The sequence below is a fragment of the Toxoplasma gondii genome, chromosome X, assembly GCF_000006565.2.
Source record: "Toxoplasma gondii ME49 chromosome X, whole genome shotgun sequence".
Lineage (NCBI taxonomy): Eukaryota > Apicomplexa > Conoidasida > Eucoccidiorida > Sarcocystidae > Toxoplasma > Toxoplasma gondii.
This window is the reverse complement of record NC_031478.1, coordinates 3,946,968-3,969,973: the sequence shown is the minus strand read 5'-3', so window position 1 is coordinate 3,969,973 and position 23,006 is coordinate 3,946,968. Positions and strand designations below refer to the sequence as shown.

The 23,006-nt window shown below is 50.6% G+C and overlaps 5 protein-coding genes and 1 non-coding gene across 6 annotated transcripts; 3 read left to right on the top strand and 3 right to left on the bottom strand.

Moving 5' to 3' along the window:
• Window positions 1-163: 163 nt before the first annotated feature.
• TGME49_212240 (beta-1 tubulin, putative) lies at window positions 164-5,017 on the top strand (the record flags this gene model as incomplete). Its single annotated transcript, XM_002371784.2, has 4 exons — window positions 164-2,638; window positions 3,135-4,228; window positions 4,725-4,812; window positions 4,946-5,017. The coding sequence occupies exons 1-4, from the start codon at window positions 2,543-2,545 to the stop codon at window positions 5,015-5,017; spliced, it is 1,350 nt and encodes a 449-aa protein (XP_002371825.1). The 5' UTR covers window positions 164-2,542.
• On the top strand, window positions 301-373 carry TGME49_212230. Its single transcript has one exon. It is a non-coding gene; the product is annotated as a tRNA-Lys (tRNA).
• Window positions 5,018-6,738: 1,721 nt separating the features above from the next.
• TGME49_212250 (XPG N-terminal domain-containing protein) lies at window positions 6,739-12,604 on the bottom strand. The gene is made up of 5 exons (XM_002371785.2): window positions 10,831-12,604; window positions 10,097-10,407; window positions 9,272-9,708; window positions 8,457-8,780; window positions 6,739-7,968 (listed from the first exon to the last, which is right to left on the bottom strand). The coding sequence occupies exons 1-5, from the start codon at window positions 11,649-11,651 to the stop codon at window positions 7,558-7,560; spliced, it is 2,304 nt and encodes a 767-aa protein (XP_002371826.1). The 5' UTR covers window positions 11,652-12,604; the 3' UTR covers window positions 6,739-7,557.
• Window positions 12,417-17,306, top strand: TGME49_212260 (Sjogren's syndrome/scleroderma autoantigen 1 (Autoantigen p27) protein). Its single transcript, XM_002371786.2, has 6 exons — window positions 12,417-13,102; window positions 13,715-13,970; window positions 14,643-14,893; window positions 15,108-15,370; window positions 15,626-15,679; window positions 16,708-17,306. Exons 1-6 carry the CDS (start codon window positions 12,941-12,943, stop codon window positions 16,775-16,777), a joined length of 1,056 nt encoding a protein of 351 aa, XP_002371827.1. The 5' UTR covers window positions 12,417-12,940; the 3' UTR covers window positions 16,778-17,306.
• On the bottom strand, window positions 17,106-20,683 carry TGME49_212270 (hypothetical protein). Its single transcript, XM_018779568.1, has 4 exons — window positions 19,343-20,683; window positions 18,680-19,027; window positions 18,135-18,370; window positions 17,106-17,931 (listed from the first exon to the last, which is right to left on the bottom strand). Exons 1-4 carry the CDS (start codon window positions 19,500-19,502, stop codon window positions 17,563-17,565), a joined length of 1,113 nt encoding a protein of 370 aa, XP_018635885.1. The 5' UTR covers window positions 19,503-20,683; the 3' UTR covers window positions 17,106-17,562.
• A 587-nt stretch (window positions 20,684-21,270) lies between these two features.
• On the bottom strand, window positions 21,271-22,520 carry TGME49_212275 (hypothetical protein; the record flags this gene model as incomplete). Its single annotated transcript, XM_018779569.1, has 4 exons — window positions 21,271-21,642; window positions 21,792-21,832; window positions 21,950-22,117; window positions 22,370-22,520. 4 exons carry the CDS (start codon window positions 22,518-22,520, stop codon window positions 21,271-21,273), a joined length of 732 nt encoding a protein of 243 aa, XP_018635886.1.
• Window positions 22,521-23,006: the final 486 nt, after the last annotated feature.

The window sequence follows — 23,006 nt, the reverse complement described above, 5'->3', positions numbered from 1 at the left end:
CCTTGAAAACTGCATGCCGTTTTACGCCACTCACATTCCAGCCACCGCCTCCACGTGGTTACCCTTCACCACTCCTGAGCGCCACCCCGACCGCAACGGAAGAAGATGCGGGAGAGTTGCAGACTAGAAATGCCAGCCGAAAAAATATCCCGCTCACATCATAAAGCCACCACAACGATGATCTAGGAACCGAGAAACAACGCTATTTCGCATTGTTCGAGGACTTACCCAACTTGTGATAAGTTTTTGGCTTGCCTTCATCATTCCTTAGGCGCGCAGTTAGCAAGCGGCTGAACTTCAGCCTCTTTAGCTCAGTCGGTAGAGCGCCAGCCTTTTAAGCTGGTGGTCAGGGGTTCGAGCCCCCTAGGAGGCTCTTCGGTGTACTTTCACGCAAACCGCGTTAAGCCGGCCCCTTTTTGTTTTCCCCTTCCCCTTACTCCAGCAACAATTCGATGCACGATTTTTTCGCAATCAGAGTACTGTACATTCATTGAGAAACCACGTCCCTGTTTTCCTTCCGGTACATCGGCGTGGAGCTCCAACCCTGCAGGCAGTGCATGTGCGCTGAAGAAATACGAACGATGTTCCTCTGCATACTTTTGTTCATCTGTGACATATCCATCTCTCTCTCCAGTCCTCAACACGATATGCAAACAGAACGTCAGAATGATTCAGTGCGGGTGGAAAATTTTCACACTGTGTAAACATATTTAGTCACACCGTGGACTGCTGGCAGCCACGGGTGTGTGGTGCCTCAGGAGAAGGGTGTACACGTTGGGCAGAGGTGTAAATAGAACAGCTCTACAGTGATGTGTTTTGCTCCTTTGTACCCCGGCGTTCTTTCTCCAACTGTTGCATAGGCAAAAGTTGGTTCTTGGCCTGAGAAGCTGCTAGTGAATGGCCATCTGCTCATGAGAGGACTCAAACGTGTAGAGGGCTTGTGTCTCTGTTACGAGGGTGGAATTGTGAGGTTTGAATTAAACAACATACGAATACCAAGGGCACGAAGTGGCCGGTTCGTAGTGCAAGATAACAGCTGGACAGCATGACATGAGAGCGGGGTTGAGCTCTCTAGAAGCGCAGCATGAAGAAAAACCTCGCTTCTGCCTCCTGTTGGTTCTGGTGTCATCATCCAGACTGTCGCTCATTCGTGATACACTCCAAAGCGGTGCATGTCATTTCCATCAGTTGTTTCTCGAATACTCTAGGCGGGTCCGTGAATTTACTCGTTAGTGACCATCCATCCCACTCCTGGTGAAGTCTCAGAAGTACAGTAGAAGTTCTGCTATCGAGAGATCTAACAGTTTTCTTGTTTGCCTCTGAAGCTTGGGATAGGGAGATAAGCCAGCGACAAGTAAGGGTGAGTGCACAAATGCACCCACGGTGTTCATCCTTTCCGAGACGCCCAGGAAACCTGTGGTGTATGCCTAATGTCACCCCGAGTAAAATTGGTTTGTTCATTAACAAAGTGCGTAAATGATGCGCAGAGATCTAGTGAACAATGCTGTGGCAGCGACAGTGTAGAGCTGATGGTTGCTCGTTTTCCTCAGTTGACTGTCTGTAATACATGATTTGAAGAGCATCGTCATAGCCTGACAGACTGATCGAGGAAGACCGACCAATGATGGGGACTGTTTATCAAACGAGGATCTAGTGAAATGTTGAAAGTGTGTAAAGGATCTCATAGGAAAGACTTTTTGTGATGTTGCTTTTATTCGTTAGGAAGCTATGCTGTCGTTGTTCAGGGATGTTTGTGGCATATTGAAGGAGAGCAAACGTGACTGGAAGCTAGCGTCTCACCCAGGACGAAAATATGAATGGAATAGCGCTTCTAGTTTTTTGTTCTCTGATGAGCGAAATATGTATCACGTGATTCTATCAACGTCAAGCGTTGTTCACGCTGCTCCGGGCGTTTTCGATAGGAACCACAGTTCTCTCACAAGCAGAATAAACGTTCCCAGAGCCTTGAAAACCTGCCTCCGCGCGAAAGCTTCCTAAAAGAGGATGTGCACTATATGCCTTGTGAGAAGGGGTCAGGAGATAACGCCCTTCAGCAGGTTGAGTTTGTGTTGTTAGGGGCACTGGAGAAAGGTCCGGTAATCTTCAGTGCCGCATCACTTCGGGTTGTATTATTTTTCGAGACTCGGAAGGACTCACCAAATACTTGTCAGTTTACTTAGTTGATAACCGGGCGGCTGGATTGTCTGGCGGTCCCCGCATCTGCCCTGCTGTGGGGAACTCTCTGCGGCTTGTGGGTACTCCTGTATGCGCGCCCTCACACAAAAATCTTTCGTCGATTTCCAGCACAAAGGGAAATCGTTTGCTGTTCACGCTGAAGGATTCAGAGTTTGCATAGCAGCACTTCTTAGCTTGTAAACTAAACGTCTGAACTTAAGAACTCCATGTATACGTATGCTTATGTATATGGACGTTCCTATTTCTTGTCAAGAGGAGGCGACGACACGGTTATGTTTCCCCGCAACAGCAAACAAAGATCCTCTCCTTCGCTGCACATTTACCAACATAGCCCTAACTTAACAAAATGAGAGAAATTGTACACATTCAGGGAGGCCAGTGCGGCAACCAGATCGGAGCCAAATTCTGGGAAGTAATTTCGGACGAGCATGGAATTGACCCTGTGAGCTTTCTGAGCAAAACAAGGCATAGTTTGTATAAACCTGTGGGAGTGCAAATGTGAACTTTGGGGCGGGCACGACACCGCAACGGAAATGCTTCATGGGCTCCAGGATATAGTTCGACCATCTTTACTGCAGCACTGCCTATGTTGTATCAGTACTAGAACATTGGAAAGTATACGTCTTGCGTTCAGACGTTCGTTTGTTCTACAGGGGTTCGGAATACAGTTCAAAACATTTCTCAAGCACACGCTTTTATTTTATGCCGACGGACCAATAAGATCATGTTAAAAGAGAGGCTTCGAGATTCTCGTAGCCATGAAAGACTGGAGTCTGCATGCTTCTTCATGGTACCCATTTCGTGCCATCTGTTCGTGTCATTAGCTTCCTCCCACTTGTGTCCATATCGTTCTTTTTTTGAGTGCCGCTGAACAACGAGGCGCATAATATCCGTGAGGACTGAGTTCGGACTTTTTCTGTTACTGTTTCCGCTTGCAGACAGGGACGTACAATGGCGACAGCGATCTGCAATTGGAACGGGTAAACGTGTTTTACAATGAAGCGACGGGCGGGCGCTTCGTCCCGCGCGCCATTTTGATGGATCTGGAACCCGGCACGATGGACAGTGTCAGAGCAGGACCCTTTGGTCAGCTCTTTCGTCCGGATAATTTCGTTTTTGGTCAGACTGGAGCTGGGAACAACTGGGCCAAAGGCCACTACACTGAGGGTGCAGAACTGATTGATTCTGTTCTCGACATTGTCCGCAAAGAAGCTGAAGGCTGTGATTGTTTACAGGGCTTTCAGATCACGCACAGCTTAGGGGGAGGCACAGGCAGCGGTATGGGCACCCTGTTGATCAGTAAAGTCCGTGAGGAGTACCCCGACCGGATCATGGAAACCTTTAGTGTGTTTCCATCCCCCAAAGTGTCTGACACAGTCGTCGAGCCTTACAATGCCACACTCTCTGTTCACCAGCTCGTGGAAAATGCAGACGAAGTGCAAGTGATCGACAACGAAGCATTGTACGACATTTGTTTCCGAACCCTGAAGCTGACGACGCCCACGTATGGAGATCTGAACCACCTCGTTAGCGCTGCCATGTCTGGTGTCACCTGCTCTCTTCGCTTCCCCGGTCAACTGAACAGCGACTTAAGGAAACTTGCGGTCAACCTCATTCCCTTCCCTCGCCTCCACTTTTTCCTTATCGGCTTTGCGCCCCTCACAAGTCGCGGGAGCCAGCAATACAGGGCCTTAACTGTCCCAGAGCTGACGCAGCAAATGTTCGATGCAAAGAACATGATGTGCGCATCGGACCCGCGACATGGTCGCTACCTAACTGCTTGCGCCATGTTTCGGGGTCGGATGTCCACGAAAGAAGTGGACGAACAAATGCTGAATGTGCAGAATAAGAACTCTTCTTACTTTGTCGAATGGATTCCGAACAACATGAAGTCCAGCGTATGCGACATCCCACCCAAAGGCCTCAAAATGTCTGTCACTTTCGTCGGAAACTCGACGGCCATTCAAGAAATGTTCAAACGTGTCTCGGAACAATTCACCGCTATGTTCCGAAGGAAGGCTTTTTTACACTGGTGAGAGACGTCTATGACAAAATGGAATTGATCGACCAGTCGTAATCTCGCTTATGCATCTACTGCCTCCTAAACTTGATGCAAATCGGTGCACTCCACTCGATACGTCGAATAGCGCAAGATCACACAGGTCCAAGCGATAAATGGACGAATTTTATCCCTCCAATGTATGCTCCTTCTTGGAATGCTTCCGTAAACACCAGATGGAATGCGTCACACAATTTCTTTAGTGAGAACTGTCCAACAAGTCGTATGAAACAACAGTAGTGCTGCTGCCATGTTCACGGTGGTAGTCATTGACAGACAGATGGGTAAGAAGGAAAGTAGGTAGATACGGTCAAACAGAACATACTTCATAGAGCGTATGTTATGCTCTGATCGTTCATCGTTGAGACTAGCTCGGCGGTACTTTGATCAGCAGGTAGAGACAATGCAAAGTAGGGGGTTACTCCATTGATTTTTGTACTTCTGGAATTCAACATCCTTGACTCTTCAGGTACACTGGAGAGGGAATGGATGAGATGGAGTTCACAGAAGCTGAGTCAAACATGAATGACTTGGTTTCTGAATATCAGCAGTACCAGGTACGGAGCCCTCCACAAGCTTATACGAATGGGTAGCTCGTTGTTATATTTGACACAAACGTCAGTCGGCATTATCGACTTCTTTGTTGGGCTTGCACAGCCTCCATCCACAGTTTCTGTCTGTGTTCTGTAGGATGCCACTGCTGAAGAGGAGGGGGAATTCGACGACGAAGAAGGAGCTGCAGAGGGTGAAGGCGCCGAGTGATGAAACCAGTTATCATCATTGTCCCCATATACAGCCACTGATGACTCCAGCAACATCTGGGTGACGCCCACGGAGTTCACGCTCGTGTCGCGCCAATATCTTCTAGAAAAACATACCTTTTTCGAGCGCATCTGGTGGTATATCTACTGCTTCCCCCTCTACAGAAGTGGTTACTTAGATTTCAGCAACTTCTGATCGTATGGAAACTCAGAAAATGAGCAGGCCTTTCCATGGCATCAAGTGATTCGTATACAGTCCTCAGTTAGCTACAAGCTCATAGGTGCCGCTGGTTCAGTCGTTTGGATGTTTCACAGTCGTCAGCGGGAATCAGCTTATAAGAGGGCGTCCTTCCTTCACACTCCACAGTTGCCGTGTTTCCGTGAAAAGTACTGTCATTGGTCTTCCGCGCTATCAGCAGCATCCGGTCTGCTGAGGGATGGCAATGTAAAGGACCTGCCGTACTAACAGCAACAACATAGCACCGTTGCCTAGTTTTCCTGTAGCCACAACGTACAAGCATGTAATAGTCTTCTGACCAGCGCCACGATTAACGTAGAAACTACCATATTCCGGTGTTTTAAAGAACCAGTCACCTGTAGCACTAATAGTGACACCGCCTGCATTCGGTTAGAAAGAACACGCTCGATGTCTTCTAAAATAAAAACTGTACTATTCCAAACAACAACATTATTCAGGGCTGTTTTTGTAGATACGCCAACGCTGTACAGATGTGGACGACGCTGTCTAGTAAGGTCTTCGGCTATCGACAAAAGCATTCTTCATTCTTCATCTCTTCCTGGCAAAGCTGAAAGCGTTGGACGGAAATTCGTATCTGTGCACTGGAGCAGATCCTCTGCGTCACGCATCAAACCACTCGCTTCAATGCACCTGAAATCGGGTAGCTTCGGCTTTTCTGGAGAAAGAAGGGGTCGACTTTCTGCTGCTTGACAGGCCACTGTAGCCCTCGTACATTGTAAGGTGAAGCCCCGGAGCAATGGGATACGTGACTCTTATCTTTGGCGAGTCGGAAAGAGGCAGTACATATATTTATACATAGGCATTTATTATGCATTGCTGCAGAGATTGTTTCTTTTCGCGTCTTATTAATTCATCTACAAAAGTGGGACGAAGTCTTCTGCGGTTCTCCGAACGTTTATGAATAAAATGGAAGGGGGCTCCGAGAGGTAAGGCCGGCAAAAACATAACCGCTGCTGTGTTCCTGTCTGCTTCATTTCCGTGTTCCCTCATAACGGTTTGAGCACAGGGCCACACACAGAGAATTTTACGCTGCGCTAACAATAGTTTCGCAAAGAGCATACGTCGTGATCGCGCCACCAAGAGAAACCGACGGTATCTCATATTGAAATGTTCTCATCTTCAGCAGGCTTCTATATCATTTACAATACAAAAAGTAGCACCTCAGGTGTTGTGTTGTTGGAAGTGAAGAAGCCGATGACGACTGTAAATTTTCTGTCTTGGGATTTTTGTGAACATCAAGCTGGTATAGTCTGCGCGTGCCGGTGACATTTTTGAAAGTCGCCGACGGCTTTGCGACCAGCGATGTTGGTGCACTTACTTTTTGTTGTCTCCTCGTGCTCACCTGATCACAGCTTGCAATATCACTCGGTGAACAGCCGAAGCCGGGGGCCTCTTTGAAGAGACGCGCATGGCTATTGGCCTAGTCCTGTGTGGCTACACGTGCAGTCGTTTGTAAGCAATTCAGCCTCCAAAACACCATGTACTCTAACAAGTACGGTCGAACCGCAATCCGAGTCCACCTCGAGAAGAGAGCTGTTGCACAATTACAGTCCGTAATAGATTCGTTGGTTTCCTGTCCAGCTTGCTCTACATTATTCTCCCTCCTGCCACGAACCACGGAAACTCGTCTTCCTGGTCTGATTCGTCACCCAGCACACGGATCTCGACACGACACGGAGGGAGGAATGGCACAGCACTGCAGCTGCGGGTGAAAAAGGTTGTTCCAAGTTCAGTTACCTATCAAAATCACAGATGTGGCTCTGGCACATCGCTCGATACAGTCTAGACACCGCCTTCACACTCCACGTTCAAAACGGCATCAAAGGTACGCCCATGAGACCTACGCACTATGCATACCATATGCATAGTTAGCGAGACCCAGACATAAAACGGAGTGATGACCACATCTACATACCTCGTCGATGGATATTAGCATCCATAAAAGCATGCACATACGAGAATACAAAACGTCACCATTCGCGTTCACACTGATAGGCAAGACTCACAGCCAAACCCCCCAAAGATTTATAAGAGAAAACTCGAGGTCAGCGCCATGGCCCACACACCAGACGTAAAACGACCACTTGATCGTTGCTTCCCCGTGATGCTATGTTTATGCTTGTGTATATGCGGTATAAACGAAATACGAAAATACTTATCCATGCTCGCATAAGCAGATTCATGCTGAGTACAGACATGCCATCGTCGTACAGAAAAACTTGTTTACAAAAACAGAATCACCCTCGTACGCATAATGCGAAAACCTGAGGGCCCCCAAGAGTTTAGAGACGCGGGAAGTCAGGATGAGTGTCGAGTCCAACAAGCCGGCACTGTCTCATCAAGAAATCTGTGGCGGCATCGATATCGTCCTTCAGTTCACTAACATCGATCGATGAGTTCAGCTGGTTGATCATGTTTGAAATCTGGTGCCAGAACAGCACCGTTCTGCAGAGATCACTCAGAGGATTTTCGCAGCAGGGATACCACATACGCACGCAGGCCTCGAACTTCCCAAGAGGCGAACTCAATGGGATTGAAGAAGACGGGAGAGGTGCCGATGCGGCTACGGGCCCCTCCATCGGTACATACTCGAGGAAGAATTTCATGACGATGCCCATGCAGTTCCGCTGGAGAAAGAAGCACGGGAGCTTTGGCTGGAGAGGACTGAAGTAACCTTCTGGAAGCTGTCGTACCTGAAAAAGTACACCCACATCCCCACACACACGACGCAAAAAGACCGTTTTCCTAACACAAGGGGTTCTGTTTCTTTCAAGCACGGAAGCAGTTGGAAAGAAAGCGCCGAAGGCATGCAAAGAACGAGACAGACCCACAGAGAGCGTTTCACGCACTGGAACGAGTAAACAGAGACAACATACACTGGATCGTTAATGCATGCACTAGTGGAGGTCAAATCTTCCCACGGCCGGAGGAGGACTGGCATTGAGAAGACGAGAGTGGACCCCCGCGGGTTACACATATGGACCTTAATGCACATTCACGTGCAGACAGGCATACGGAGAGGATGAGATAAAAGTGTCCTTTCTCTACTATGCAGAGCGTTCGGAACGGACAGGATGAGCACGTGTTCACCTAACCCCGACGGTCAGCTCTGATTTTGCGGTCCACAGCATCTCTAGAAGCAAGCTTGCTTTGCATGCATTTCTGCGCCAGATCCCCTCACTTGGTTTATGTCTCTTAGAAGGAGACTCGCGAGACACGCCTCTGTGAGCTGTCTTAGCGAACGCTTCAAGATTTTAATGATGGAGGAGTAGGCAGCTAAGTCGAAGTCCACATCGCCTTGCCAGTGGCTCCCAGTATGCAGGCGCATGGGGAAGAGGGAGCAGACGCGAGAGAGCAGAAGAATACTGCGTCGTTTGTCTGCCGGAGTGTCGGGTCGACGGAGCAGCTGCACGCCTGCTGGATGCGGGCGGTCCTTCGGCGCCTCCAAAACGTCCCCGGTCAACAGTCCAAACTTGAGCAGTTCTAGGACGAACAAAACGTCTTCCTGAGAAACAGAACATGTGCCGCATGTTATCTCCCTCTTACCTCGTGCAGCTGCTGCTCTTCTCCCGAAATGAAACGCGCGACTTCACGACGTGTTCTCCAAAAACACTTGGAGGGAAAAGTGACTGTACCACCACGGACGAACACAAGAGACGGCCCGCATTAGTCAGCACAATTGAAGCAGTTTAGTGACGAACGTTCTGCAAAAATGTCCAAGAGTCGAGATGCAAGAGACGCTTCAGATTCTCGATGTATGAGCAGCGCTGACCGCCCTCGTACCTAACTCTCGAATGACGCTGCAGCGGCGCAACTCCGGTTGTCAACGCTTCGCGACAGTTAGGACACGGCCACGTCGCCGACATTTTTTTACGAAAACGAGTACGTGTCTAGGTCTGCGAATTTCCCTCTCATCTGATTCCACTCACTTCAGACTTTGTTCCAGCGACTTCCCAGACGCACGGCGCTGTTCCCCGTTCCCTGATAGACACTGACCTGGAGCTCGCTGGGGGAGTGCATCAAGGCAGAGCCGAAGACGGTTGTTTCGCCCTGCTCGGTGAAGTAACTCAAGTTGTCGAGCAGCATGAAGTGGACGAGCGCCAGGAGGCTCTGAGAATCCTGTTTGTTCATGTACGGCGGTGCGTTCTCCGCCAGGTTGTCTGCGCGCTCGTCGAACAGCGCGATCCCGTTTTCCTGTGCATGCGCGTGCCAGTTGAGACAGAATTTTAAGTCGACCTTCGAGCAGTTCTGCCGGCGCATCTCCTTCTGCACGCTCTCAGCGTCGACCAACCAGCAGCGCGCAACTGTCGAGTCGATCTTGGGCGGCAGAGACTCCACCTCGCTGTCTCCCCGTCCTGACACCGAGCACGTGTACCGGCTGAAACGAATGCTCCGGGTCCGGTGATCCTCGTGGAGACGCATAGCGATCAAGCCTGCAAAGAAATGGTCCAGATTGCAACCACAGTCAAAATGGATGGTTTCCGAAGCAAAGAAAAGGTATGGTGCAGAACCGCTAAACGCCACATGAACGTGCGAATTTTAGGATTGCGATGAAATATATGTGGACGAAGAGGTTTGGCAGCACCACCCGAAGTACACAGTGTATTATAGTCCCAGATAGAGCAGTTGAACTGTAGAAGAGTCGACTTTCTTTGCTTGTAGGAAGAGCAGCTGTCGCAAAGTCGTCGTCGGCCACGCAGTCCTCGAGATTCGGTTTCTCTTTCATTTCACAGCACCGACGGGCAGAGAACAAGAAGCAAATTGTGGTGCGAAACCACCAACAGACTTTCATGTACCCGCGTCCCGGATTTAGCTGTTTACCTAGCGCTCGGCACCGGTATTCTCTGACATCATTGAGGAGGTCTCGATACTCAATGGAGTCCACGCAGGGGTGGGAGAAGTCGAGCCATTCGCCGAGAGCGAGGACGGAAGGCAACTTGCGAGAGAGAATGCCTTGCGCCATCAAAAAGTATACAGAAAACGGAAGCCGGTGGCCGACGATGCGATGGAAATCGCGGGGAAGAACTGCGGAGCGCTGGTTCCCTCCGGCTGCATTCGACACGAAGGGTCCGACAGTCGCGGACAGCTGAATCACCAGAGGGTATTGGAGAAGAGTCTTGCATACGCAGTACCTGCGGAAGGGGAAAACGGAAAAATGCAGATCGGGAGAAGGGTGAGGATCCGCGAAACAGGCAAGGGTGAGCCCTCGAACCGAAACAGGTGGAAAAAGAGAGCGAAGGGAAATGACCGCGAGAACCACGGGAGAGCCACGATCGAAACAAGGTTGAAGTGCCTGCAGTCCCGCCTCTAGCACGACGCCTGAACCTCGATGGGCTGAATTCGTTGCAGACCGAGGCATCCGTCAAAAACTCGCAGGTCCCCACACGACTTCGTGGAGACCGCTAGACATGCACATAAGTAAGAAGACATAGGAAACTACACGTCCGATCGGTCAAAAGGAAGCGGTTCAGCAAGCGGCGACTTCTTTCCTCGTGCCTCTCTCTCTCCACACCAGCTGCTCCATCAGATGAAGCGTCCTTTTTGTTCCGTCTCACCCGTCGACGTGGTCCTGCTTCATTTCTTCGTTGGGGAAATGCTGCATGTAGGAGACGAGGGGGGCTTGTTTGACGAAGTCGATGGCGGTGCCGAAGGAGAATTGGGTGCGGCCTTGGTGGAACTGAGACAGATTGAGGTAAGGAAAGGTGAGGCAGTACTCAGTCCCTGCAAGCAGGCAGGCGTCCAAAAACTGGTCCCTCGTCACGTTCCATGTGGAAAGGAGTTGCTCAAGTTCGACCCAGTCGAAAGTTCCCCGCGCCCAGTCGATGTTAACGATGACGCGCGGTACGCCGAAAAGAAGAAGTGAAGGCGGGCCAAAGATCGCGTCCAGAAAGTTCTGCTCCGCAAAGTACGCGAGCTGCGCAGTGGCAAAGAATGGCGCCTGGAAGCATTCGCAGCCCTTGCTTTTGAGGAAGTGCAGCGAGAAGTGGACAAAGTCCGAGTTGATGCGACTCGTGGCGTGGGCAAACTTCGACAGCGCGACTTGTCCACCGCCGTGCGCATACAGCATCCAGCCTTCGTCGATTTGCTGGTGAATCTGCGAGGAGAAAAGCGTGTGGGAGCGCGGCTGCAGACCCTGAAACACGAAGAACGTCGGGATCTTGTGCTCCTTGAACAGCGCGACTTGTTGAGACAACACCGCAAAGAGCGAGGGCGGAAGCCCGCCAATCGCTTCCGCAAGCGGATCCTTCAAACTCGCCAGCGAACGCAGCCAAAACACTGCGTCCACCCCCAAACGCATGTCTGTCAACGCCTCAATCTTCCCCTGCCGGAGAAGCATGTTCTCCGACAGGTACGTCTGCAGATGTCGAACCCTCATCTTGACTGTCTGCGATAGGCGTAGACGGACAGAGCCACCTAAGAGCGATAACGTGGAACAGGAAACAACACGTGCGATGAAAAATAGAAAACGGAAACGAGGACAAAAATGGGCTGCAAAAAACGCGGACGGATTGGAGGGGGGGAGGGGAATTGCGAGACAAAGTGCTCGACTCCACCTCCTTTTCGGACCGCCGCCTGGTCCGTTCCCAAAGAAAACAGATGCAGACACGAAGAACCAGGAAACAGAACGAAAACGCCCCAAGAAACGTTCTTCCCTCGGTCAGCACATACTGAGTGTTGCCGGGAGTCCGAACGGCGCGGCGGCAGGAGAGACAAGAGACGGAGGAGAGAAACACAGCAAAGGGGTCGACAGACTAGTAACCGCTTGATGGCTCAGAAAGTGAACACGTTTCCGTGCCTTTCCTGCTTTTCAGGCACAAGGGGAAAAACAGTGTCGACCCTTTCTGTTCTGTCCCGCAGCGTCCTTCAACCCCGGAAAGCAATCGCGGCCCGCCGTCGGCTTTCTGCGTCCCTCGGCCGGCAATACTCCGCTGATCTTTTACTCCAGAAAAAAAGAAAATTGACAAAGAAAAAAGCTGAAAGGCCGTCAGGAGGTACAGCAACAGTTTCAGCGGATCAAGTCCATCCCAGTTGACGATCACGAACAGTAGGCGCACAGCAGTGGTCTCCCACTCTTCTTGTGCTGTGTGTCTCTACGCCTCATCCGCCTAGTGCTGCTTTTGCTTTCCGCTGTTTCCCTGCCACAACTCTTTCAGGGACGCGGGCGGTTTCTTCCCATCTTTAGTGCACTGCCGACCAGATTGAGGGCCCTCTACTTTTCAAGGCGACGCATAAAAAAGCCGATTTGAGCGCATCCTCTGCATCCTCTTCACCCGTCGCGAACCCGTTGTACTGCGAATCGGGGAAGTACGACCCGCGCTTTGACGGAAAATTTTGCCCCAGTTTTGCTAAGATTCCCTGTTGTTTGTAGACTACAGAGGTCTCAGATAAGCAGAGTTGTCATTTCTTCTCGCCGCGCGTATCTGCTTGTTAATGTTCTCCTGCCGGAGACACACACAACGCTCAAATCCACAGCTCGTCGAACTGACTTTTTTTATCGGCCTCTTTGAAATTCTGCCACAATTTTTTTTCAAAAACGTTATTTGAAGCCGTCTGTTCCACCTTCATTTGAGTCGCTGCTCGCCGTTTTCGCTGCCTTTAACGGACTCAGTTCTTCTGAGGTTCGGCTGTCTCGTCCTGCCGTTGCTGTGCACCGTCACCGAAAAAATGAGTGGCCTCTCGTCTGCGGCGCATGGAGGGATGGCTGCAAGCAGTCTTGCAGAGCAAAGACGGGGCAAAACAGGAGAGGGTCAAGTGAAAACAGCGAGTGAAGGTCTCGCCGAGAAGCTGCTACTTGGGTGGACGATGCTCGGCGACACTTGCCCTCAGGTGCGTGTTCGAATTGGCGGCGGTGGAACGGTGAAACACCGGAATCTGTGTGTTTGCTGAACACGAAGTTGCATGCAAGAAAATGTACGAATAGGCGCTCCGAAATGCTTCTACGCACATGCGAAACACGGAGAAGCACCGCCGCTCGAGAGCAAACTAGGAAGTCAGCACAGTCCTCCTAGATTCGGGAAGGCGTTGTTTACCAGGGACCGAGACAGAAGAATCCAGGAGCCTCGGTCGAAATGTTTCACATGCTCAAGGCCTCGCGTCTTGTCTGCTCGCACGCATGTCGACATGAGACCATATGTGTCAACGGAAAACACATGTAATTGGTGCCGCACATCCGTGTTGGGCAGGGGTGTTGTCTACACAGGGTGTATGGACACCTCCGTGCATGCTTAGAGGCATGTGTGTATGAAACCAAGCGCTCAGCACAAACTCGATCATCGGCCTTTCTGGGTCGGCGAATGCACACGACTCATGCAGTGGTCCGCATGTGTAGGAATCGGCAAGCGCGGAAGACGACGAGAAAAATTATGGCGGGTAAATCTGTATCAGTATTTTTGTGTACATCTGCAGTGCGGTCTCTGTACGGACGTGTGCGTTTTGCAGTGTGTGAGCGTCCCGCTGATGCGCAACAAGCAACAGCAGCTTTTCTGCGTCGCCTGTCAAACCTTTTTGCCCGCAAGTGCCTTGGGGGAAGATCAGGACGCAGAGGCTCCCCGGCATTCGCCTGCACAAGGCAAAAACGACTACGGAGGACGAGAGAGTCTCCGGAGTAATGGAGGGGCTCACCGGAACCAGCCGTCGGAAAACAGACATCGAGCCTCAGCAGATGCGACGACGCCGCAGGTTCACTGTACTCCCAGTAAGTGACAGTTTTGCTCGCTCCCTCTAGACATTGGCGGGAACTCGAGGTGCTGTGTGCAACGGAGTGGCGGCCCGTATCGTCTGGATTTTCTGGCGCATCATGGACCAGAAAAGTTTCGAAAAGCTCAGAAGTGTCGAAGACTGCACTTTTACTGTCCAGCACGCTTACGCATGCAAATATATACATATATATATATATATATATATAGTCAAATAAATATCTCTGTGGCATGAGGGTGTGTGTATATTAGATGTGTATGTGTACATATATGCATATATGTGGATAATTATGTGAGTACAAGGACAAAGGGTTGAAGCGAGCCGAACGAGTGGCGGAAACGCTAACGCATGGGAGTAGAATTTGCGAGTTTGCACCGGCAGAGGATGTGTCTAAGTGGTGAAACCGTACAAGGCACCATGCATTGTGGACTTGTATTTATCGCGCGAAGACTTACGTGGAAGACGCCTTATACTATCCTGTTGTGCACACGTATGAGAGTGCACCCCATAGCAAGAGAGAAGAGCTCTCACATTACAGCATCGCGCGGAGAAGGACAACATTGGGGTCTGAGGTGCGAAAGAGCCCTCATGCTGGCTCCTTCACTTTCTACTCATCCCGTCACTTCCGTGCTTCTCTTCCATCCGTTCAACGTCGTCTCTTTTGTCTCAGTCGCCGGGAGAGGTGTGCAGTATCAGATGGTGGCGGCGATCCCTCTAGACCAAGCTGACAGCGAGAAAATCGAATCCACACTGGCGTCCGTGGTTGGCAAAGACGATGACACGTCCGGGAGCCTCTGGAGGCTAGACGGGGCTCATGCAAGAAGCAACGCACGTGGGCCGGGGCTCACCCAAGAAGACGAGGATGTCGAAGAGAGAGACAAAGAGCAATTCAGGTTGACAGCGAAGGAGAAGTATTTCCAGGTGAATGGCAAACATCTCCTGACCTGTGTTCGAGAATCGGCGGGATCAATGTACACCTTCGTGCAACCCCTGCCGGTGCCTTCCGTGGCTCTCACTGTTGGATTTGTATGCATATATATATATATATATATATGTTCAGCGCATGCAGCGCGGGGGAACTTCAACGCATGCGTGTGTATATAGCTGTGCAGATGTATGTTTTGTTATCTTTCAGGCATCTGCAGATCTCATGAAGTGGAGAGAACGGACGCTGCAGCGGTGTGGCGTTTTGCCGGCCTCTGAGAGGCAGCCGCCGAACGGCTACCCAAAACCGCAGGCGCTGGAATCATCTGAGCGAGCTGTCTCTTTCCAAGCCGCCTGCTCCGTCGCGGGAAGATCTGTGAAAGATGAACGTGGGATCGAAGTTAGTGCGATGTGTCCCTCTCGGAACGACGTTCTCAATGAAGCGCGTGTGGCGGTTCTGACGAAGATCAGACGGTAAGTTGAGAACATCGACATGCAGAGTCACGCGGCGATGCACTCGAGGCCAGCCAACGGCGCATGTCGGTATGGCATGCTTCATTCACGTAAGTACGCCTTCGCTTTCTGTTGATACATGTGCACATTCTAGTGTAAGTGCACGGACTTTAGTGAGTAGTGTATGGCATCGAAATCTCACGCAGTTGATACGTTCTTGAGTGTCCTTTCTTTCTATCGGGTTTTGTGCGGGACTGCATGTGTTTTGCTTTCTAGGTACGCGGCCGCCCTTGCGCCCTCCAACCCCAACACCATGCACACGGTTCAAAGGTATGTGTGAACTGATGGAAGAGCTTTGATAACGTTAGCACCGCTCGAGTTACGCGGATTTCTAGATCATATCTACAGTTGAAGACGAAGTGCTGATAAATGCTCGTCCATGTTAGGAGGCATGCTGACATCGCAGGGCGCGTTGACGATAGGTGTTGTTTTCTCACGCTAAGACACATGCGTGCGTTGGAGACGAACAAAGTCGAGTCGGGTACCCGCAGCTGAAGCCGCGTAACAGCCACACTGAGACTTTCAGGTAGTGAAAGAAACCAGCTTTCTCTGCTTTGCACGGGACAAGACACGATGGGTTCTTGGGGGCACTATATTCTGAACAGTGGTTCCTCGATGTTGTGTGTGTCAGTTCCAGTTACAGTAACTCATGACCCAATCGTCATCAATGCGTTCGCCACTTTTCTTAGAGCCCATGCGTATGGTGAAACGTCTGGAAAATTAATACACACTTCGGGTGACCACTAGCGAGCAGGGTGAACTCGAACGAACGTTTGGCATGCTGTAACAACCAAAGACTCTCATCTTCTGTCTGCGGGCTGAACGTGTTGACTACATTCAGTGTGCGTTGAGAAAATTGCCGTTGTCTGTCGTTTTCTGCCTGTTTTCGTTGAGTTGAACCAGCACCGCGCTCTCCTCTCTTCCTAGATACCCCAGCTTTCTACAATGCTATAGTCCTGGGCGGCCCTCAAGGAATTTCCAACGCGACATTTGTATTCGAGCATCCGCGACTGCGTGCAAGCAGTGTTCCTTTGTTAGTCTGTGGAGGGAGGATACAGACATAAAGTGTGCGCGACGGGAGTCGACAGACGCGATGTGTTTGCTGTTTTAGATTAATTCAGCTAGAAGATGCCAGACAGTGCGTTTATTTGTCCTGTGTTTGCTATGTAGTCGACTTCAAGGAAGTGAGCGGGGTAGTGACAGCCGGTTCACAGCGAACCAAAGCAGTTCGGACACGCCGAGACATTGTGAAGACGCATGATCAGTTGGTGCATTGTGTGTCCGTGTATGCGTTGCAGCGAGCGGCAGGTCCTACTGTCTCTTCAGACGGCCATTCAGGTCCTCGAAACTCTGGACGCGCTGTCGTGAGTCCTCATGGTCCCCGGTGCTGGCTCTACTGACTGCGAACTGGCCCTGCAAGTATATGAGCAGAATGCGTGCCTAAATGTGTGCATGTGTGCATACGTCTCCACTGTGCGGTGTACTTATGCGCATGTGTAAGCATTGTGCCTTCATTCAGTGTACGCTCGTACATGTGCCTACACGCAGAGTGCTCGAGTCGACGCCAGGGAGTTGTCCACAACCGATGAGATGGGAAACAACAGCTGCATCGCATTCGACTGTGGGCGCGTAACAGTAACGCAAATCGCCGGAAAATGGCGTTACCAGTTTTCTTCTTTGGCCAAACTTGACCTGTGATGCTCTTACTGTCACACGGCAACGAAGTCGCCGTAGACAAGATGGTGTCCCTCGTGGATCATGCTCATAACACGCTCTTCTTAAACAGCACCGGGTAGCTGAGTTGTGGTCATGTCTGTTACTGACACTAATAATTGAGAAGGCTGCTCTGCTGCGCACTGCCGGAGGCCTTCGGTGAAGGAACGCTATGAATCTGGTAGAGATGTCTCTTCGAGATACAACAGAATGTAAAACGCACAGAAGAGCAACCGAGGTTCTGAATCATGCAGCATGAGGGCGTCGGGTTGGCGTTATTCACCACGCGACAAGAGAGACATATAATGCAGCGGCGTGAAAGCGGACTCTTTGAAGAATCGCTCACAGAAGTGCATCTGGCTGCTTCTCCCGAGTGACATAAACCGGTTTGGAAAAGACAATCATCAGGAGGTCATTCCCCACAGAATTCTCCTTCTCTTCTAGATAAACGAGAACATAAAGCTTAAAGAAACGGCCACAAACGAAAAAACAGAAGCGCCGGACCCAGGACGAAAGGAGCCGTTCATCTTATGCACCAAGGGATTGCAGTAGGCGGTGACACCTTGTGCCGACATGTCGACTTGATTTCTGCATGGGACATTAGAAACTTCCTTGTTCTCCCACCTCTCAAAAATATTAGGGTCACACGTGCATGCCCACGGATAGTCAGTTTGCAACGGGTACATAAAGTCGAAGTACGAACCCTGGTTTCCTCCCTCAAAATTTGCAGGATCTGCACTACCAGCTCCACCCAAGAACAGGTTGTTGAGCATGTCGAAGAAGCCTCCAGTCCGTATTTCAACAAATGCCTGCGCCGACAGTAGAGAGGCAACACTGAGCAAACCAGTGACAAATGACGGCATGCGCTGACACAGATGAGTCAAGACAGGCTTATCTGGTTAGTTACTTTTGGCGACAGTCGGCAAATCGATTGTTGCGCAGAGAGCCCCTTTATCGATCGGGGGAATGGTCTGACAAACAGTTGCTCCTTCGTATCTGTGGCGAGACTTACCTCCTCCGGCGGAGCAGTCTCAAAGCCTCCCTTGAGCCGATCCGTCCCCCAGCGAGGCTGGAGGGGGTGGTTAGTCTTGATAACAGGTGGCTTCCAGCGTTGTCGCTTTGGCCTTCGAATGGTAGTCACATCTGCGGTGCTCTCTTGTGTCTTCACGGGGTCAGATGAAGCAGTGTTTGAACTTCGGCCGATCTCCGGGTCATCCGGTAGAATGAACTGCCTTATCACGGGAGGCTCTACAGGAAATAAGTCATTGTTCAAACGGCACACAACTCCAGCTGGAAATTGAGGACTCTCGAGGTATCATATTTAAACAGTGCATACCAAAACCTTCCCATAGCAACTGAGGATGAAATTCTTGTCGAACGCATAACAGAGGCAACCTGCAACAGACAGCCTGCGCGCCGTTGAATGCCCCCAAAATTTGAATCTTTTTAACCGCGTCACACGAGATCCCACGTGCACAAATTGCGGTGCACTTGCACCGGGGACATGTTGCGGCACGAACGAAAACCCGCGCCACCTCAGTTTGCCCACTGTCTCACCTGGCAGCACAATACCGCTACGTCTGCTGATTGGTTCTTCAGGTGTCCCGCACATGTGTTCTTCACCTTCACGACACCTCTTCGCTGCCTCACGTAGAAAAGCAGCCAATTTCTGCTGGGCATCGGCAAGCTTTCGGAGGCCTTCGATCATGAGTCTCGCACCTGGCGACATGCCGTCGTGCACCATGATCTCTAAAGGTCCGCTCTTCTCATTTAATGAAGACGACTGTCCTCTAGGAGCATCACCCGGATCAGCAGGAATGGCCTGTGTACGAGGCCGCGCTGCTATGCCGTGGAAGTCGTCCCAGTCTCTATCAACCGACGAGCCGAAGGCGATCGTGTAAAGGTCTGTTAAAGACAGACAGAAGGTAAACAACAAACAAAGAATGCTACGGTGATGAGCGTGACGCAGGTTGGCTGCTGCATCTCTTTCAGAGGCACGCATGGACGTGAAACCTCATGTGTACCAACGCATTCATCAAATCCTAGTACATGAGGATTCAGATGAGACACGGTGTACATTTCCACATGAGTGTCTTACTCCTGCATCGCCTGCTGGTGCTGTCAATCAGTAGAACTGGTTTCCGACAGCTCACTATTCTCACTGATTCTCTTCAACAGACAAAACGGCTGTGCAGGGACGTGTCATATGCATGAACTAACCTTGTGTGGAGACGAAAATCACCACAACGGCCCCCATAACAAGCCAAGGACGCCATGGAGCAACCGCGTAAGTTGTGGAGATGTTGGCCTGAGTCCGCTTGCATCCTGGCGTGAGGAACCCAGGCACTTCAGCAGCAAAATGGGCCTCACAGCGAAACATTATGCCGCATTACTCCTGTACTTGACCTAATATCGTTGGACCCATTCTTAGCGGGCACTTTCAATAAAACTGCAGCTCACAACGAAAAAAGGAGTCCTGGTCATCAGCTCACTTGTACACAGTACGAGGGAGTACAATTGATGGCAAATAGCTCCACCTTGAAATACAAAAACCGCTCTACCACCCCTGTTGCAGACGGCAATGTCGTCTTTCTCCCCTAAAAAACAGGTAGCAACGACTAAAAAACAGTACGTCAGTTACGCACGCGGAAGACCCCCATGATGAGTTGAGAAGTATTTGTCTCTCTGTGGCTAGAAGAAACTGGGCTGAAGTCGACGGTCAAGACCCTATCGATGAGCCGCAGGATCCGTCTCTGTCGAGCGTCTCATTGGCTGCTGCCGGAACGTTCTCGCACGACGCCTTGCATCGCTTGACTTGGTAAAGACGTATTTTCTTGCAGATGTGGCAACTGACCATGTTCTCAGAGCGCTTCTTGTACGCACTGTCGGGCAGTGAATAAGTAGGCTCAGTTTGAAGCTGTGAACGGATTTCATTGAGGTGATTTCGTACGTTTCAAAGCTGCAGACTCTCGGAAGTGCACGAAGCCTCGAAGAAAGAACGCCTGGCGCTACATGTCGCCAAGTGTGTCACTAGACCATGTTAGGCTGCTTTTGTTCCGGGAGGAACGCGTCCTGCGGGGCACACATCGTCAGTTTTCTTCTTTCTCACAAAAAGAGTGTCATCACTTTGGTGATCGGGGCAGGTTCCAAGCCCTGCGCAAAACGAGCCAGCAGCTGCTCTAGTGCGGGCAAAGCGCGTGCGTTGTCGTTAGCGACGCCAGTCATTTTTTGTTGGTTTCATCGATGCATTTAGACCGGGTGTTGTTTGCCTGAAATTGTCGTGCTAACAGCAGGCGTGTCGTGACGGCGCCGTACTCTGTGCAGAGTCCTCAACCTCATACGCCGTTGTGGTGCGCATTCGTCTGACGCGTGACGTCGCGGAATTGTACATTGATAGGCACAGTAACGTTAACAGAACTGGTATTTCTGTTAAGAGCTAGACTAAATGGCTACTGCTCGAAACCCTCAACATTACAGCGCTGTTACAGATTCTGGCCGCCTACGTAGCTTTCCAAACAATACGCTGAGTCCGCAAAACGCTTGAATACGAAAAAAGGTATGTAGTGTCATATCCCCAGGAAACAATGTTCACAGGGAGATGGCAACAGGTCATCTAGCGGAGTTGTACCGAGCTGTGTGTTGCCCTGGTGTGTCTGCACGTGAACTATATAGAACCTCAGTAGGGTATAAAGCCTTCACAATGTATATATATGTATATATGAGTGCACAGACACAGCAATTGTGATGGCTGTGGGAGCCAAGAGATACCCCTCTGCACCATTCTGTCGTTTGCAGCTAAAAGAGTTTGGCGGCTCATGTTAGTGTGGCCAACCACTCTCTCGTCGGATCCGTAGGAGCTTTTTGTGCTGTCAGGGGCTCGTGTCCATTCTAGTAAGGCCTCAATATTAAACGCGAGGTGCTTGATATTGGACCAGCGGCTACATGTAATTTTTCTTTTATTGTACTGACGGGTAGTCCCGCTGTTCCACCTGTGTATTAAACTGAAGAGATGAGCGAAGGCTGTCCATTATTTGCAACACGTATTGTTTAGGTCTCCCCCAACCGACTTAGAAGCTCGTATTGCCTGGCGACTAAGATGGCGAACTTCGCACTGTTTCAAACAACTTGAGTAAGCAACGGGCCCACGCTCAGACGAACCAGAAGCCAACTGAGATTGAGATGACGGAACACACTGCTGACTGCCACCCTTTGGTGGTCATCGCGGCGTGATTCATTTTATGCAAAGATGGATTGCAGGCCGCTGTGATTCCTTGGGCTGACATGTCTACCTGGTTACGGCAAGGAACAGCTTGAATTTCGTTTGCTTCCCATTGAACGTACTGACCTTCATCGCATACACATGCCCACGGATAGTCCGTGCTTAACGGGTACATAAAGTCGAAGTACGATCCTTGGTTGCCGCCTTCGAAGTTGTCTGCATCGGTTATGTCCGATCCACTGCCGAACAAGTTTTTGATAAGGTCGAAAATCCTAGCCTTGGCACCCGCCGCCGCAAAAGCCTAACATCACGTCGAAATCAAACAAAGTTCTTATTACAGCAGAATCTAAATGGTGAACAAAATTCGCTTCGCGCAGTGTTCGCACGTTAATCATCAGCATGTAGCAAAGTATCGGGCTTCGTGAAGAGACACTACATCTGCTACCTTACCTTATTATGCATGCCAGTCTCCGTAAACACCGGTAAACGATCTTGTGTGAGTGTTTTTCTCCGATGGCCTCCAGCGGTGTATTGAACGCTGGTCTCTTCTCCCTCCGGTATCGCCCGAGAAACTGACGAGGAAAAGTCTGTAGCGTCGGATGACTTACGCATTGATGCCAAATCTCCTTGTTTTGTGGGCGTCACACGAGTCAGTGGACTACCATATGGTCGGCTTATACGCTTGTAACGTCCTCTGATCCCGAGCCGATCCCCTTCTCCATCACCCACCTCAAAGCAGGAGGAAGAAAGGTGAAAGGAGCCGATCTGTGGCATCGCTGTACACACAGAAAAAAGACTTCCGCAAGATTGAGACAGTTTTTTATACGAACAGGACAGGTTCTTGCCCGCTTCGACGTGCTGCGGAGACACGTTCCACAGTGGCATGTAAAAGACTTCAGATCTTGTGCATGCCCCCTTCTTTGTGGGAAACGATGTTATCCATGAATCCTATCCCTGAACAGGACAGGGGAAAGACTTCGCCTACTGACACAAGCGGAGGCAATAGTGGCAAGGAAGTCGCCGCTTACGGTTTGGTTCCGCCAGACCGAGCATTTCCAAGTTTTGCATAGACTGACAATCATTTTCCTCTCCAGCAGCGCATCGCCTGGCCGCGTCCTTTCTCATGGTGAAGACAAGGGCAGCGAGGTCGAATGCTTCTCGAAAGTGTGTCAGTTTCATCTGGGCTCCAGGGCTTACACCTGACTGCCTGAGATCATCCAGTTCGCAGGATTTACGCTCAACGAGACTCTGGGGCTTCTCGTGCACTTGTATGTCATTCACGTGTGTCGCGATCACATCAGGTTCTAGCGCTCCTCGCCGGTTATCGAGGTGTGAAGAGGCCTTCGAACCAAAACGTGTTACACCCGTTGCAACTGCAAAAGCAGGGTTTTTGATACGCACAGTGTTCACCGTTAAAATATCTGAGCATGCGGAAGCCATGTAAGACGTCCCTCCCGGCTATCCGCTTCGTTATTATCGCTGGCATGCTGGTCATTTGGTACACGGCAGCTGGACACGGGGACGGAACTTCGTGTCACAACGGCACGCGACATCGTAATGTTCTACCTTCGCTCGGTCAGCTTAAGAGGCCCCAGTTGCCCAGGTTTCAAATCTGAATCCGAATTCAGCAGTTCGTATCATATTCTGCCGTAAAAGCATACACAA